General features: G+C 32.2%; 1 protein-coding gene across 1 annotated transcript in view; it reads right to left on the reverse strand.

Annotated features, from left to right (window-relative positions):
- Nucleotides 1-19,365, reverse strand: part of LOC125389245 (uncharacterized) — a 209,560-nt gene that overhangs the window by 126,751 nt on the left and 63,444 nt on the right. The window contains exons 3-4 of the mRNA XM_085684403.2: nucleotides 12,556-12,594; nucleotides 978-1,177 (exon numbers count right to left, since the gene is read on the reverse strand). Coding sequence (XP_085540529.2) covers nucleotides 978-1,177; nucleotides 12,556-12,594 — 239 coding nt within the window. The remainder of the gene's footprint in view (nucleotides 1-977; nucleotides 1,178-12,555; nucleotides 12,595-19,365) is intronic.

Below are 19,365 nucleotides of genomic sequence, written 5' to 3' on the forward strand. Positions count from 1 at the left end.
TTGCATTTTGAGTATGCTTCCTGTGTTTGATTTCTTTCAGATGTTTTGTAGATAGTTGCTTATTATAAGGTCAAATATAAAGAGAGTAAAGTAACTGCTAAGTTTGTCAAATTTCCTCTGGTATTTTTAAAATTTCTTTGAACCCCTGGGGAAATTTTGTCTTCATTCCTTATGTATGTGAATAAGTTTGTTTCTCAATCAGATATTAGTTGAAAAAGAGAAAGGAATCAGAAAGGTAACATGTATTATAAAGGTGAAGCTTTTTGTCAATCAAAACATAGTATAATTTTTCTATCTCTCTCCTCTTTCTTATCTGAAAAATATAATACCTAGAGGAAGCCAATAGCATGCATAGGAATCTGTGAGATGACTCATTTGTACATAGAACAGATATTACAGTTGTTGGTCAAAACAAAAGTATAGAAATCTACATACTAATACTGTTAACTAAATATTATTACCAAAACAAAATTATAAATCATTAGATTTATTTTACTAGTCTTTTCTTATTAACACAGAATTTTAGAAACAGGACTAACTCAAGTAAATTGAATGTTCATAGTTTAATTAATACTCATAGAAAGAGCATTTTTTTCCTGCAAAAGACTAGATGTGATCATTTACGAGTTTGGTGTAACTTCTGAGTATTCCACAAAGACTGTATAAACTTCACTGCCTTTTTGAAAGTGTGAGTGTAATTTAATCTATAAAGAGAACTCAAGGGGAACCCTCATTTAAAAATACTACTTTTGTTGAATGAATTATAAATGTCATATGCTAAAATATTTCTTAATTTAAAGGAAACCATTTTACTATCTTGATCATCCTAGGGATATAATCATGCCATCAATAAAATGGCTGTAAATATATTTAAAAGCAAGGAAATATGATCTATTCCACACCTAAAATTTCTGAGAAGAAATAATGGGAAAAATACAACTGTTTCATGGGTTTAAATATCAGATATTAGGAATTACCTTTCCAGAATGTTTAATATCATGTTGACAACATTAACCAGTTCAAGGGTAGCTGTAATAATCCTATCAGGTGGCTGTTCATTAGTGCCATGTAGACTACGTGCCAATCTTCTTTCCGATATTGTGGCAAGAACACGATCAATAGCATACTCAAGTTGTTTATTTTCTTTTCCAAATCTGGTAGGCATCTTTTTGATATTCTGAAATTAAAGTGGAAATTTGGGTGCAAGAAATGAAGAAGTACTTTTCTAGAACATTATAAAAATGGAATAGATCCAATATCAACATCATTCAGTCAAAATAACATTATGAAAGATGCAAAATTATCATCAAGCACTTTTCATTCTTTAGACATTTTTCTAGTAATAGTCATATCATCCATGGAAGTCATCAAAAAAGAGAGAATAAAATCAAGAATGTTTTATAATGTGAAAAAATTAAGCTACAATTAATACTTACTATTTCATATAATGAGTTAATATACATAATTCATGCCTTGATAATGCATGTTGATGCAATAGGCCCTACAACACTTCTTTATAATTTAGAAAGATTTGTAACAGATTTAAAATATAGGAAAAGAGATACTTAATTTCCATTTATGTTCAAGCACTAGTAATTTTCTGTAGAATATTATAAGAATTAGTAATTTAAATATACTCAAACTAAAAGATTCTTAATTGGGTTTTGTTACTTCAATCTATCAAATAAATGTGATTTGCATTAACATGTATAAACACACTATCATTCATTTTTATCCAGAGTCTCATCAAACAGCTATCAGAAATGAGTAGAGAGTTGAAATAATGACTCCACATGGCTTCCATTTTTAAGAAACATAACTTTAATTTCCATACATAATGTCCAAGAAATAATAAGTGTTTTACTAAGTGCTGAGATGATCTGTTTAAAAAGAATTTCTCTATTAGTCTTTGAAAATCTGAGGATCAGGGATCTTTTATCATTTAAGAAACAAGTTTATGAGGTATTTGATTCTGAGTCCAATATTAATTATATGCAGTACATATTTACATGATTTCTATGAATCCAAAATTTATGTACAAATCTCTTTAATTATTGTTACCTACTAAACATATCATCTATTATGTGACACACTCAAATTTTCACTTTTAGCAATACAATTTAATATTACAGTCACCTTTAAAATTCATCTTATACATTTCAGATACTTAAGCATTGATCTATCTCATACAAAGGAGTTATGCTAGGTAGTGGTTGCTCACACCTTTGATTCCAGCACTCGGGAGGCACAGGCAAACAGATATTTGTGTCTAAGGCCATCCTAGTCTACAAAGTGAGTTCCAGGACAGCTAGGATTACACAAAGAAACCCTGTCTCAGAAACACCTCCCAAACGACATTCGTTATTATGGGAATGAATCAAAAGTAAATAAGAAACATAGGGTTAGATCAATGTAGTAGCAATTGTAGTATCAATAGTATTAGATCAATGAGAAAAGTAAACAGAAGAAAGTAAATAAGAAACATAGGGTTAGATCAATGTAGTAGCAATTGTAGTATCAATAGTATTAGATCAATGAGAAAAGTAAACAGAAGACAAACAATATGAGAGGAGAAAAGACAATGTCATATAAAAATAGAATGGTGTCTTGTGTACAGCTGAAGAGCCAACAGTCATTTATTCTCACTTTTTCAGAGCTTTGACCAGTTCTGGGTTTCTACATTAATAAAACCACCCACTGCAACAAGAAGCTTCTCTGGCTAAGGCTGAGAGCAACACTATTCTATAAACATTTAGAATGTCATTAATTATGTGTTAATTTAGAAAATAATATCAGCAGATTTGTGCTTAAGACCTATGGCCTCCTCAGGCATAAGTTTTTGTTGTTGCTGTTGTTTTTGGTTTTTCAAGAAAGATTTTCTCTGTGTAATAGTCCTAACTGTCCTCTGCTCTCAAACTCACCTTGTAGGCCAGGCCGGTCTGGAACTCAAAAAGATCCACCTACCTCTGCCCTATTACAGTCTAGTCCCACATAAATTTTTTAAAGACTTCATTTTAAAGAATATGGGTCCCTAAAATACAAAAACAAAAGAATCCAGCCACTAGCCTATTTCCAAATATATATATTCCAATTAAGAAACAGGAAAGAAAATTAAGACAAAATACCTCAGAAACTATCAATTCTACAAAAATGGATTCCAGGATAGTGCATTAGATGAAATAATTAAAAATTGAGAAGAATGATTATGATAATAGTACATGAACAAATTCCTAAATAAATTCAAGTAGAATAGAAACTGTGGAATTAAATAAATCAGTAAAGAATATGAGGAAAGAATTCATATAAAAGATATTGAAAAAAATCTCATTGAAATATTACAAATGAGAATTTTCAGTATGCAAAAAAAACTATCAATGGAAATGATCCTTAAAGGAGTGCATCAAGTAGAAGACAGAATACTGGGCATAAGTAAGAACTAGATAAATTATAACACTGGGCAAATAATAAATATAAAATAGTTAAAAGGTACAAACAAAGCATTTGAGATCCATGGATCACCACCAAAAGACCAAGCTTAAGAATTAGTCATAGTAAAGCAACCAAACAACAGGAATACATAATTGTCAATAATAACTTTTCATGGTAATGGTTTCAATTTTCCAATTTAAAAAGTCTAACTAACAGATAGGGGAGATGGATTAAGGGAGGAGGTTAAATAAGATCAAAATAAATTTTGAATTAATGAAAATATTATTTAAAAAGAAAACAACTGACAAATGCTGGGAATAGTACAGAGAAAGGGGAACCACCGCTCATTGTTGGTGGAAATGCAAACTGCTACAGCCACTAGGATATTGGTGTGGAGAACTTTCAAAGAACTAAAAGTAGATCTACCACATGATCCAGCTATTATACTCTTCGGCAAATACCCGAAGGACTTGGTATCCTATGCAGATACTTGCAGAGTCAAATTCATTGCCACTCTAGTCATAATAGCTGGGATATGAAAACAACTTAAATATTTTCTAGCTGGTAAAAAATGAAAATGTGGTACATATACACAGCAGAATACTATCTAGCTGTAAAGAAAACTGAAATCAGGTAATTTTCAGGCAAATAGATGGAATTAAGAAAATATTGTAGTTAGTTAATACAGATTTAGAAAATGAAACTCCACATGCTTCCTTTTACCTGTAGAGCCCAGCTCTTAAACTTTAGATTTGAGTATATAACCCAAAACAACTACAGAAGCCAGAAAGTAGAAAGGAACAGTGGTATAGTAGAAAAGAAGACACTCCACAGAGTGTTATACCAGTACATGCTGCTAGGAAAGGGAAAATGTGAAAACCTGGACAGAGATTTTAACTGGGGGGAGGGTTATACAGAGGGAAAAAGAGATAAATAACACTAAGGATATTATAAAGAGCCATAGGGAGATATTATTTTATACATTCCCTTAAAATATGTGCACGTGTGTGTGCGTGCATGCACACACTCACACATACACACACATATTTGAAATTATTTGATGCTTTTGAAATACTATAATTACATCATTTTAACTGAAACTATGCCACAGGGAGTGATAATAGTCCCCCAAGAGCCATACACTATAGAGCAAAATCCTTGCTACAGCTGTGTGAAACCTCCCATTGAACTGTAGTCCAAGGTTATTCAAGAGACTCTCAAAACAATATAGGCTATTATCATTGCTATTGGTTGTCTCTTAGAACTTGAAGGTGAGACTCTATATCACTGAAGGCACTCAAATTTAGAAAAGCTTCCTTTCTGAGGAATAGCTTTCATGATACCAGAATGAGATATGCAAGCTGCCAAAGCAGAAAAGCATTCAGCAGTTTTATACATTTGTAAAGCTTATGAACCACACTAGCCCAGCAAGATATCCTCAGTGGTACAAGGATGGCATTTTTATCACATAGTTAGCCATTGGCAGTCTAATTGAAGTTAATTTCTGCTCAGTAGGGAATTCATGCCTAGTGCTGTAAATCTAACCAACTAGACTTGACTAGAGAGGTCATAGACCCTATAGGAGAACCTACTTTTCTCATTTTCATAAACCAAAAAAATTCAAATTGTACACTAAATACACATCATTATACCAAAAGAGAAGCCTAGTTCTGACCACATGTCAATGAAATGTCTTTTCCCAGTAGACTCAAGGCTTCTTCAGAGGTCCACAGCAGGTAAAAATGAAGAGAACAATTGACCATGGAGTGCTGATAGAATCAAAGGTACAGATCAGCTGACCTTAAAATGTAAAGATTATATTGTATTACACAGGTGGGCCCAGTATAATTAGTGTAAGTCTACATAGGTGGGTCCAGTATAATTCGTATAAGCCTCTAAAGGCACCATTAGAAAACAGAAAATACAACTTATAAATTACCTTCAGTAATGTAGCAGGATACAAGATAAACTTAAAAAAATAGTAGCCCTCCTTTATACAGATGATAAATGGGCTGAGAAAGAAATCAGAGAAACACCATCCTTCACAATAGCCACAAATAACATGAAATATCTTGAAGTAACTCTAAGTAAACAAGCGGTAGACCCATATAAAAAGAACTTTAAATCTCATAAGAAAGAAACTGAAGAAGACACAAGAAAATAGTAAGATCTCTCATACTCTCAGGTAGGTAGAATTAACATAGTAAAAATGGAAATCTTACCAAAAGCAACCTACAGACCTACAGATTCAATGCAATGCCCATCAAAATCCCAGCAAAATTCTTCACAAACCTCGAAAGAATACTCAACTCCATATGGAGAAGCAAAATAAAATAAAATAAACCAAACAGGATAGCCAAACCAATCCTGGACAATAAAGGAACTTCTGGAGGCATCACAATCCCCAACTTGAAACACTACTATAGAGATACAGTACTGAAAACAGCCTGGTATTGGCATAAAAACAGGAAGACCAATGAAATCAAATTGAAAACCTGGATATGAATCCACAAACCTACATGAACCTGTTTTTTGACAAAGAAACAAAAAAATATATATAAAATGGAAAAAAGAAAGCATATTCAACAAATGCTGTTGGCATAAATGTATATCAACATGTAGAAGAATGAAAATAGGTCCATATCTATTTCCAAGCAGAAAACTCAAGTCCAAATGGATAAAAGACCTCAACATAAAATCAACCACTGAGCCTCATAGAAAAGTGCAAATTATACTTGAACACATTGGCACAGGATACCACTTCCTAAATATAACCCCAGTAGTACAAACACTGAGAACAATAATTAATAAATGGGACCTCCTGAAACTGAGAAGCTTCTGTAAAGCAAAGGTCACAGTAAACAAGACAAAATGGCAGCCAACAAAATGGAAAAAGATCTTCACCAACTCCACATCAGACACAGTGCAGATCCCCAAAATATACAAAGAACTCAAGAAACTGAGAACAAGTAATCCAACAAAAAAAATGGGTACAAATTTAAACAGAAAACTCTAAACAGAAGATTCTAAAATGACTGAAAGAAGCTGGGCAGTGGCAGTGCACACTTTTAATCACAGCACTCGGGAGGCAGAGGCAGGTGGATCTCTGTGAGTTCGAGGCCAGCCTGGCTAGCCAAAAGCTAGAAAGAAACCCTGTCTCGAAAAACCATAAATAATAAATAAATAAATAAATAAATAAAAATAAAATGACTGAAAGACACTTAAGGAAATGCTCAATCTTTAGCCATCAGAGAAATGCAAATCAAAACAACACTGAGATTCCATCTTACACCAGTAAGAATGGTCAAGCCCAAAATCAGTGATGACACCTTATGCTGGAGAGGATGTGGAGTAAAGGAAACACTCCTCTATTGCTGGTGAAAGTGCAAACTGGTATAGCTGTTTTGGAAATCAGTATAGCAATTATTCAGAAAATTAGGAAACAACTTTCCTCAAGACCCAGCAATATCAATTTTGGGTATACACCCAAAGGATGTTCAATCATACCACAAAGACATGTGCTCAACTATTTCACAGGGCATTATTTGCAATAGTCAGAAACTGGAAACAACCTAAATGCTCTTCGACCAAGGAATGAATAAAGAAAATGTGGTACATTTAGACAGTGGAGTACTATGCAGAGGAAAAAAAAACATTTTGAAATTTTCAGGCAAAAGATAGATCTAGAAAACATCATATTGAGTGGGGTAACCCAGACCCACAAAGAAAAATATAATATGCACTCACTCATAAGTGACTTTGAGACATAAATCAAAGAAAAACAGTCTAAAATTCACAAGCACAGAGAACCTAGACAACAAAGAGGACCCTAAGAGAGGCATACATGGATCTAATCTACATAGAAAGTAGAAAAAGAGAAGATCTCCTGAGTAAATTGGGAGTGAGGAGATTATGGGAGAGGGTAGAAGTGGAGGGGGAGGAAACAAGGAGAGTGGAGAAAAATACATAGCTCAATAAAAACATGAAGAAAATGTTCAAAAAACTGTGATAACTGAAAAAGACTCAGAAGAAATTAAAAAATAATAGAAACATAAGCTATTTTTGCCTTTTAAGATGACGGAAGCTATGAGGCAAAAGGAGGGGGCAGATCCTTCAGTATCTGAGAATGATTTCCACTGACAACCAACAAGGAAAAAAGACTCATATCGGTTAATACCGAGGAACATGATTTTTCCAACAGTCTGAATAAACAAGGCAATAATTCTCTCATAGAACTTTGATATTAGTCTACTGAGAGTAATATTGAACATATGCATTACAGAGTTCTAAGTAGTAAATTACTATCACTACAAGCCATCCAGCTTCTGGCAATTTATTAAACAGCAACTGATAATATACTTGCTGATACTTGTTTCAGAGTTAATACTAAGGTAGAATTCTTGACATCATCTTCATATGCCAATCCCCTCTATCCTAAATTCTATCTAAATTTCATCTTCACTTCTTAGCAACTTGCATAATATTTGGAGGTTAATTCATTTTACAATAATAAATTAAAAGTTTTCAAAGGAGAGATGTGACACAATGCCACAAATAACCAATACTAAACACATCATCCAACACACAGATGTTGGCCTCCAGGGAGAGATGCTGGCAGCATAATTTTAACAATCACTTCTTTATTATACTGATTTATTCTGTATGATTAATGTTGTCTAACACTTTAATGTACTTAGTAACTCCCAACACTGGTTACAGATTCTTATTTAATCAATGAAACTAATAACTTCCTAACAAATCACTAAAGTTGTCGTTTATTGGCTTGCTAGAGGCAAACTGTTAAATTATAATAAGTTCTACAATTTCTTACATTATTAAAAATAAAACCCAAGCTCTGGAGAGATGTTTCAGTTGATAGAGTACTTTCCTTGCAAACACAAGGGCAGGAATTCTAACCTCAAAACACACATTAAAAATAAAAGCCAGGTATCTAGCATGCTTTTAAAATCTCAGCCCTGGGGAAGCAGACACAGGCAGATCTCTGGGGCCCATAGGCTACCCATGTTAACTTTAGTCAGCTTCATAAATTACAGGCCTGTAAGAGACCTTGTCCCAAATAAAAGGGAGCTAGAACTTAAGGAAGGATAGGTGAACTATTTCTATGGAATACTCATGCATGCATACATATGTGTCATGAATCTCCATATACATGTATGTACATTTATACAAACACACATACACACAAGTACAAACACAAAAATGTAATTAAATAGATAATACAAAAATAAAGGTAATATAACATTATCAAAATTTATGACTTATTGTTTTTACACACTTAGCAATTTGTAGTTTTTAAGATATTTACATCTACTGCACTAATATGATGTTATGCTACTCTACTCCCTTTGCCAAGTCTATCAGTGGGTACCTTAAATTCAATCATAAAATATTTATATGGGATTAATAAGCATGAAAATTATATCTTTATTATTTTCTTAGTCAAATGACAGATTTTACTTAAAATGTGACATTTTTGTCTATTATGAATAGCATAAAATATGAAGTATTATTCTGAATTTTAAAAATTAATTTAAGTAAAAACTTGATTAACATTATTAGTAATTGAGGGAATTTACACTGCATATATTAATTAATTCATTTTTACTCATTAATTGGAACAAAAGCTCACTAAAATTTATGATGAAATTACAGTGATTAGCTGAAAGCATAGTTGGCTACATTAGGTCAAAATCAATAAAGACTTTTCCACAGTATCAGTTGGGTATATATATTTACAGTAAATACTGTATATTTCATTATTATTTGAAAGTGTTATACTATACTCACTTAATGCTAGTACTATATATATATATATATAATATTTGTCAGTTTTCTACACAGCACAGACACTATGCAGCTTTTACCAAGTGTGCAATTCCTTTATATATTCATTCTTCATTTAGTTTCTTTATAAGTGTGTGTGTGTGTATGTGTGTATGTGTGTGTGTGTGTGTAGGTCAGAGAGAGGTTTGTCACAACATATTTTGTTTTACAGTCAGGGACTCTTACTCAACTTGAAGCTGAACATTTTAGCTACACTTTCTGGCTGTGAAGCAAGTTCATCATGTCTTACAATTCAGCAATTCAGCAAAAATATATGCAATATTTCCATCACGTAAAAAACGCTTAACCTTTGATTTGTCACAAAAATTATTCATTTATTTTCCACAAAGTGTAGCAATAGCCAAAACATGAAAAAACATCAACAAAATGATTTATACATACAACCCAAAAATATTATTTTTCTTTTGACTTAGAAGTTGAGTTAGAACATTATAGCAAAAGTTAAAAGTAGACTTCCTTAATAACTTCTATTCTTGGAGATACAAAGCATTACAGATATCCACAAAAATTTCCAACTAATCTTCTGTTATATCCATACGGCCAAGGGTATAAGGTTTCACTATGTACCAAACACATGTATTTTAACCTCTGTTCCTTTTGCTTGGGTTTTATAATTTTTAGTAAGGATGGGCCAACCTCACAAAACCTTTGTTGAAGGGTCTAGTCCCATACTATTTTACAAACTAGACGGAAATAAATAACACCTTCTCTAGAAATGTTTTTGTAATTTTATTTAATTGTTTTGACATTTCTCTCCTGAAAATATATAGATTATAGATGATATGTGAATATATATATTTGTGTGTGTTCTATACATATCCTGATGAGAAAATATCAGATCATATAAAGTCCCTAAACAAGTCATTAAGCCTTAAATATTATGAGTGTCTGTAATAAAATATATTAACATATGAATAGATTTATGTGTTTTACAGTAATAGATATAAATTGTTAATATTTTGCTTTTATTGTTGCCGTTATATGTTTTTACTATGGCTCGCCTCCTTTTCTCTTCATCCATACCATCTGATGTTCTTAGCAATCAACAGATAGAGAACTTGATTGCCTGAAGTGAAGTAAAGAAAATAAGAATGCAAAAAAAAATGGAGAGCTAGTATTAAGGACAGGCACTAAACCTAGGAGGGGTCTAAGATTCATCTGCTAGAATTCTGAGAAATAGATTGTTCTGAGGAGGTTAAAGCCAAGGAGAGATTATGGTAGTCAGTGTTTCTCAGCTTGAGTATCGTGACTTCCCTAGGGTCATATGACACTTTCAGATGTGTAGAAAATAATACACCCTGCATATCAGATATTTTCATTAAAATTCATAACAGTAACAAAGTACCAGTTATGAAGTAGCAAGACATTTTATGGTTGTGGTCACCACAACATGAGAAATCATATCAAAGGGTTGCAGCATTAGGAACAGTGAGAACCACTGCTCTAGGTAAATTATATAAGAAGAAAATATTTATGTAACACTAACAGCAATAACAACAAAAGGAAGAAGAGGAAAAAGAGGTAAAAAACTGAGAAAGGGTTGGAAAATGGTGGACAGAGAGAAATAGTAAATATAGCAAACAATTATTTAGTACCATGAAGAAACAATCCTAACATTAATGATCACATATTAGGTATAATTTAAAAGATATGTTTTTTATCATTCACATCTTTATTTACAGATAAATCTAACAGTAAGCTCTGAGACACATTTATGTCGAGAGTCACACAATTAATAATTGTCATCTGGAATTTAAACACAGGCAGCTTAACTACAGAACATACATTCTAAATCTCTATGTCGAATAATTTAGAGTCATGATATGATGTTTCCATATACTAAACTAATTTTATGTGTCCAATATTATCCCTAAATTAAAATTAAATAACAGAAAAAATATTAATATAATTCCAAATAAAATGAACATAAAACACATTTTAGCAAAATTTCACTTAATAACTCTAATATGTCATTTATTTATGTTTTTCCGTTAGAAAGTACTGTAGACATTTAAAAGCAAGCCATAATAGTACGTTAAAGTGACACAAACCAGAAATGATGTGAATCTCTAAGAATATTTGATGTTGGGACAAAGTAACAAAGTAGAGAAACTCTTCATAAGATAGGCTACATTAAAGATACTGGCCTTATTCACTTTGAATTTGAAACATCACATTTTAAAATTGAACACTTACATATCTAAATTAATCGCACCATGGAAGACATTATGTGTTTTTTAATCATTAAAATGTTAATTCCTACATACATATCGTCTATACTAAGTTGACTGTTTTTAAGACTATGTAAAAATAATCTTTGAGACTCTTTATATACTTTCTTTGTTTATTCTTATTTATTAATTAGGTTCTGTTAAGTACAGTGATAGAAAATGAATTAAGTAAAAACCTTTCAATGAAATACATCCATGTTTAAGAGTCCCTCTGTTACTTTAACTTTCTCTCTCTCTCTCTCTTTATATATATATATGAATATGTATACATATATACATATATAAATATATACATACACACACAAGATCACGGTAATGATAAAATTATTGAGTAAACATATATGGTGCACACAAAAAGAAGTAAAACCAAAAAAATTCATGATATATAGTTTTTATATTACATCAAAAAGGTAAAATAATGTTTTGTGCAGGAATAATTGAAATCTTGCATGCTATAATACCATTACATACTCTCTTCTCTCAATATCTCTCTCTCTCTCCCCCTACACCGACAAGAGAGGGAGGAAGGGAGGGAGGGATGAAGGGAGGGAGGGGGAGGGAGGGAAGGAGGGTGGGAGGGAAGGGGAGAGAGAGAGAGAGAGAGAGAGAGAGAGAGAGAGAGAGAGAGAATGAATATGCTTAATCAATACAGGAAAGACGAAAGACAGGAATATACCTAACTGCCAAGACATCCAAAATCCTAAGACCAAAAAATATGAGATGCTAGAACTTTTAAGGAAACAGTATTAACTAATATTCATGCAACATGAACCAATTAGCCATCCAAATGTTTCCCATCTGGATATCTGACATACTAAAAAGATCCCATTTGACTCACATTTTTTCCACATTAAAAACAGGTGTTAAGAGCAAAGACTCTGAAACATCTTATTAACTATATTTTCACCATGAAGTTGCAAAGCAGATTATATCCGTATCATTATAATTAAATCCTTAATATTGCAAAATTTATTTTCTTTACTTTATGCTAATAGATTTGTTTTTATTGCTGTTACCATTGCTTTCTTACCTGGTCTTCTCTTGACATAGCTTGCTCTTCAATTTTACCCTAAACACGTGAAGAGGGGGAAATAAGACAACTTATTAAAGAAACAAACCCCAAAATATATAGAATTTTAAAAAGAGTTTACAATAAAGAAAACATAAAATGTGGCAATCTGAACATTTTAGTACTATTTCTATTTTACAAACATATCTATGCATATATATTAATATTATCAGCCTATGCAATTATCTACATCTCTGAAACTATATTCTTATTCAATCAATATCTTTTAAACATTAAAAATGTTTACATTCTGAGAAAAAATGTAAAATATTCTTAATTGACAAAATTTCCAGCCCCAGATTTTGACATATTTTCTGTTTAAGGTTACCGTTCCTGCTCCTGAAATGCTATGTATATGTGTTTACTTCCCACTCCCATACCCAGATAAAATTCACCTGAATCTGGAGACGTGAACCCTTGGTAATCTTATCTCTCAGAAAATAAAACCATTATGATTGTGTTCCTGGTCCAAATCTAAGAAAACTATTTAGCAGTAACAGGAAGCTTTGGGAGACTGATCATGTCATCTTATAGTTAGCAACTAGTAGTGAAAGACGGGAATGGTAGGCATAGTCAGGCACATGTCTTGCTATTAATAGAATGACATTTCCAGCAGCTGTCCAAATAGTTCAAGTCCCCCATCACAACTGTAACTTACCTCAGAGTCTATAAAATTAACCAGCCATCAATTCTGGAATTTAAATAGCTATGAATATTTGAACAAGTTTCTACTCTATAGGCTATATGAGTGGTAAATTACCTAGTAAGATAATAATAATTTTCTTTGTTCTCAATACAGTCTTCTACTTGGAACCAGATATTTATTCAACTATTTGATCAGGCATTAGTTTTTGCTATCACATATATTTGATCCTTACATTAGACCTTAATTTCTATTAATAGGACTTGAAAAATTTGATGTAGAAGAAAGGCCAAAATAAAGGTTAATTTAGATTTTAAGATTGTATAATTATTTCAGATTTTTTTTTCTTGTAGACTGTTAAATAATAGAATGATAAAAAAATGAAGATTAATCATGAGGGTAAATAAATAATTACATATGGAAAGAAATATGATCAAGGCACATAATATGCATATATGAAAATGCTATATTGAAATTCATCACTTATATATAACTATTATATACTAATTCTAAGAGGAACAGAATAAAACTAAGTTGCTTTAGGAGAGAAGGTTTAAGTACTGAGCAAAGATTCCAAATCTCTTTCAATATAATAACAAAGAATTAAAACAGGATAAATAAAATGACATAAAGAATAAAAAATGATTAAAAAGCAAAATGGATAATGTTTTATAACATGAAATTAGTCATAAATACAGTAACAAAGAAAGCATAGTAAGACTATTTATGCTTTACATTCATAAGTAATTTTATCAGATTCATTTTCATATGTAGGTTTTTCTTCCCACTACACTTAAAGAAGTGTTTTATTCATTATAATGTTTATTTTTAAAAATTTCCCATTCATAAACATACTGCTATGCAATACTCAATAAATTAACATTCGGGTTGTTTTTTTTTTCAATTAAAATCCCTTTGTAGCTCTTGAAATATACCACTTGTACTGGAAAAGTCAAAAGATCAAATGATATCTCCATGAAAACTAAGCATATTCTAGGAAAGGTTTACAGGCCTGATATGAAAAATATTTTTAACTGTGTCTTTGATAACTTTCAAAGCTAAGCTCAATGGTGGTAAATTAACTTGAATGAAGTTGAGTCTTGAGACCAAGTCAGTTACTAATCTTTCCTTCCACTTGCTGAGCAGTAAACCATCTGCTTTGTCATCATCTAAATCACATTCCATTCTTCTAACATAGTTAAAATTTGTAACCATTTGTCATAGCAACCTGGGACTTTGGCAACAGAATATGTTTTAAAGAATACTGTGCAGTAATCTCCACATTTCAGTGTTGAGTGGGGGAAGAAAAGACTCAAGAACTTAAAATACTCCTTCCCTGACTGATTTAACTGGAAATTTTTACTGTGCTTTATTAAATAAATCTACCATGAATGTAAAGGAAGAAAGTTTTTCATCTTTTTACCTAACAACTCAAGATGAGAAATACAATAAATTTTTAGATGTCTAATGTTTTACCGAAAACTTCCAAATTTAGGAAACAGCATATAAAACTGGCTAATAGTGGCATAGCAGAAGCAATAAATTACTTTATTTTTGTATTTTTCAAAAATTCTTAGAAATATAATAATCTCCACAAAATAATAGCCATTCCAGAAAATGAAACTTCACTTCTCCTCTGAGATTAGACCTTTCCACAGAACCATATTTCTACTTACAGTAACATTACTTCACTATTGTATGTAATTATTTTCACAGGAATTAAAATTTAATTACATAACATGTAATTTTCATTATTTGAATGGTATAACTGAAATGAAAACCCATTGATTCACATACAAATCAATTTACTATGTTCACACTGTCAAATGCATGTGTACCCATCAACATAAACTGAGATTATCAGTAGTCAATTGCTTGTTTTGATATTGTTTTTGCTTAAGGGTGTCTCTTGCAATTAACTTATGCAGAAAATTCAGTAATGAAAATTGCAAATTCAATAAAAAGAGATTTTCTATTTATCTTTATCTTTCAACGTCAATACCACTGAGTATTTCCTGATGGCTTCGGACTAAATAGTGAAAAGTAACTCTACATCAGTATGTGTCAGAAAATGTTCTTTTATCTCTTTAGAAATAAATTGATTTCTTAACAGTATCTAAAAGCATTACTAACGTTATTAATAATCAATTTTACTACTTAAAAATTTTAATTATGTGTATGTGTGGATGTGGATGGAGATATGTACATGTGAGTGCAGGTACCCTTAGAGGCCAGAACACATCTGATCTCCCTGAGACTTGAATTATAGATAGTTGTGAGCTGCCTGAGGTGGGAACTAGGAATAAAAACTCAGGTCCTTTGCAAGAGCAATACCTGCTCCTAACCACTTAGTCATCTCTCCAGCCCTACTGTCACTTTCTTAACAAAAGAATGAAAAATATGAGAATGAAGAGTCAATAATTCCTATCTCTTCTTTAGCTAACTTAAATATGCAAATATGCTTGCTGAGTTGATTTTAAAATTCAAATGTGATAATAGTTACAGTCTATAAATTATATGTTTTATAGGATTCAGCTAAAGTAATACAAGTAAATCATGACTTTTTATCCTTATCCCTGCCATAATATTACACTTTAATGTAGAAAAATGAACTACCTCTGAATTCACTCATCATAAATTTGGGATATAAAGTTTTGTCTGTTATATTTGATCTTACCCAAAATGCCCTTCTTCATAAATATATCTATTTCAGATTCTATATCCCCCTCCATGTCAGATAGCCTCTAGCCCCTTCTTATCCATTCTGCCTTCACCCCTACTCATCTTTTTAGTTTCTTATTTTAGTTCATTCAAGAGAGTTCTCAACCAAAAGATAATAATTATAAACCCCTCTTCATTTATTCACTAAGCAAACATAAGAAATGTAATTAACTGTCATTATTATAAAAGGTACATGATAATATTTACCTCTGACATTTCTTTTTCACAACTCAAAGTAATGAAATCTCTGACTATACTATGGGATACAACTTTATATCTCATACCTGCTACATAAAATCAAGCAGTGTTACTAATATTACCTCAAAATTTGTAACTCACACTTATTATTCATTAATTTCATTTTGTTGGGAGAAAGCTTATTTACCCATTTGAGGTATGCATTTTCATCTACTATTATGATAGACAGCAAAATCTTATCCCTAAACCTGATCATCCAACCTTCAAAAACAGAGAAATCATATCTTAGTTCTATAAAATTTTAAGGATGGTTATTTTATATTATATTTTCCAATCAGTACTATATCTTCATTTCATCTGCTGAAAATGCATATTTAATATGTAAATATGTTTGTTATACCTACTTACTTTCCATTTGACACTGAAGAAACTCTAATGGATTTTAATCTCTTAAATATATGCGTAATAGTGCAGTTATATTTCATAATTGCTGATAGATGGTCTCAATTTTTAGGTTTCACCCTTCCTTGGTAGTACAAAAATAATTTCCTAATAAAAATGAATACCTGAGGTCTGGAGAGATGTTTTTTAGTTTGCTTTTTTTTGTTATGTCAAAATACCACGAGCAAAACCAACTTGGAAATGAAAAGGGTTTATTTGTCTTCCAAATCATAACTCATCATCTGTGGGATTCAAGGCAGGAACCTGAAACAGGGAACTGAAGCAGAAACCATGGTGGAATGGTACTTACTGGCTTGTACCCTATGGCATGTTCAAATTATTTCTTAATAAAACTCAGGTCCACCTATCCAGGAATATAATTACCCACAGTGCGATAGGTCCTGACACATCAATTATTAATCAATAAAATGTCCCACAGATTTGCCTACAGGTCAATCTGATGGAGGTGTTTTGTATTTTGAGGTCCCTCTCTTGGATAACACTACCTGTGTCAAGCTGCCAAAAACAAAACAAATTTAAACAAAAGAAAGCAATCATCAGGTGACCTAATGGTTAAGAGCTTGTTGATGTTTCAGAGGACATGACTTCAGTTACAAGAATCCATATTAGGCTTCTCACAACCTATTGTACTCCAAATCCCAGGCTCCAAAATCTTCTTCTGGACCCCATGGGCTTCTGCATATATGTGCTATACTCACATAGATAGATGTGCATACACATGTTTAAAATAATATAAAAGTGAATTCCTAAGCAATCACTTGCTATTAAAAGTTATTCTGTTATCTTTTTTTTCCTAGTACATATTCTCCTGAGTATTGTCTTCTAATAGGTTACCACTGTTTCATCCTGAGACCACAGTGGTGAAGCTTGGACTGTGAGGCTCCTGTAACTAAAACCAGGATGCATAACCTAGTTTGTTGGAGCCCAGTACCTATGGTGGGATGGCACGCTCACCCTTAATGCAAGAGGGAGGGACTTGGTCCTGCCCCAATCTAAAGTGCCAGACTCTCTTGACTCCCTATGGGAGCCCTTACCTTACCCATTGGGAGGTGTGAATGGGGTGGTGGGCTGGGGAGGAGATTGAGGGAAGGTGGCAAAATGGTGGATGGAAGAACTGTGGATGGGATGCAAAATGAAACTAAAAAAAATATTAGATGAGTAGTGGTGGTGCAAGCCTTTAATCCCATCACTTACTCAGGAGGCAGAGGCAGGAGAATCTCTGTGAGTTTGAGGCCAGTCTGGTCTATAAGAACTAGTTCCAGGACAGGCTCCAAAGGTACACAGAGTAACCCTATCTCAAAAGATAGAAACTAAGTAAATTAAAATTAATTAAATAAAATATGATACGGTATTTGATTAAATTTTAGAATTTGAGTCAGAAGTAGTCCTACCACAAGTCCATGCTCGAAGAGCTATATAAAAACTCATTTTTCTATGACTTTTAAGGACATGTGTACCTTTATAGTTTAATTGTTCAACACGTTATTAAAGACAATTTTTCAGGTTACCTAAATATAGACTTAAAGGACTTCATTTTCCACAGATTATAGAGGCAGGGTGTTTTATACTCTGGTTCTTATCATTTATTTATTTTCTTGGATTTTTTTAAGACTAGATCTCACATATCCCAGGCTGGTCTTAAACTTGCTATGCAGAAATGGCTGACCTCGAACTCCCCAACCTCTTACTCTAGACTCACAATTGTGAGAATATGAGTGTGTGTGTGACCATAGCAAACATTTAAAAAATCTTTTTAAACAGTGTAGTATTTCTTCTTTGTGTGGTAATAAAGCACTGGGACAATATAAATGAAAATATTTTATTAGAGAAAAATTAATTAATAATGCTACTAAGCAATGGTAAAATTTTATTTCAATGAGAGTACTTTTAAGTTCAATAAAATATGGCCTACACGATTAGACAATACAATGCAATTTTACTAAGACAAACCCCTGACAAGATAAAAAAGGCATTAAATATTTAGAAATCATGAAATTAATAATATTCAGGATCCTGAACCGTTCAATAAAGTTGAATAAATTTATGTTTTGCAATAATGTCTTTTGTCCTTTAATCAAAAATAAATACAATGCTGAGGGGGAACTTAGTAACTTAATCATTAAGTTCAATTAGAGGCGAGGAACCAAAAATTTCATCACTAGGATACATTAGATAATTGTTAGTTGCATTAGAAAAACTAATACTTGCCGGGCGGTGGTGGCGCACGCCTTTAATCCCAGCACTCGGGAGGCAGAGGCAGGCGAATCCCTGTGAGTTCGAGGCCAGCCTGGTCTACAAGAGCTAGTTCCAGGACAGGCACCAAAAACTACAGAGAAACCCTGTCTCGAAAAATCAAAAAAAAAAAAAAAGAAAAACTAATACTTTTAATATTTGTCAAGCGAAAAATTTTAAATGGTATTTAAATAAGAACTTGTAGTGCCAATACAATGAATAGTCTCCACCACAAATTTTACATGAAGAAAGAAAGTAGTGGTAATGGAACTTTGTATATTGTATAGTGAAGACCTTTGTAACTGGATAAATTATTTCATTGAGACAGAATACAAGGATGTACATGATATTTTCTGGTGAGTAGTTACTGTTGAATTGTCTAATGTATTCTAGTGATGAAATTTTACCTGCCCTAAAGGTTCTGGGTAAACCACCAAAGAGGGGTGAAAAGAATCTAAGAGCCAGGGGATGTAGAGAAATGTTGTAAAAGGCTGGCTTATAGTTATGACATGACT

Source organism: Myodes glareolus, chromosome X (genome assembly GCF_982192425.1).
Source record: "Myodes glareolus chromosome X, mMyoGla1.1, whole genome shotgun sequence".
Taxonomy (NCBI): domain Eukaryota; kingdom Metazoa; phylum Chordata; class Mammalia; order Rodentia; family Cricetidae; genus Myodes; species Myodes glareolus.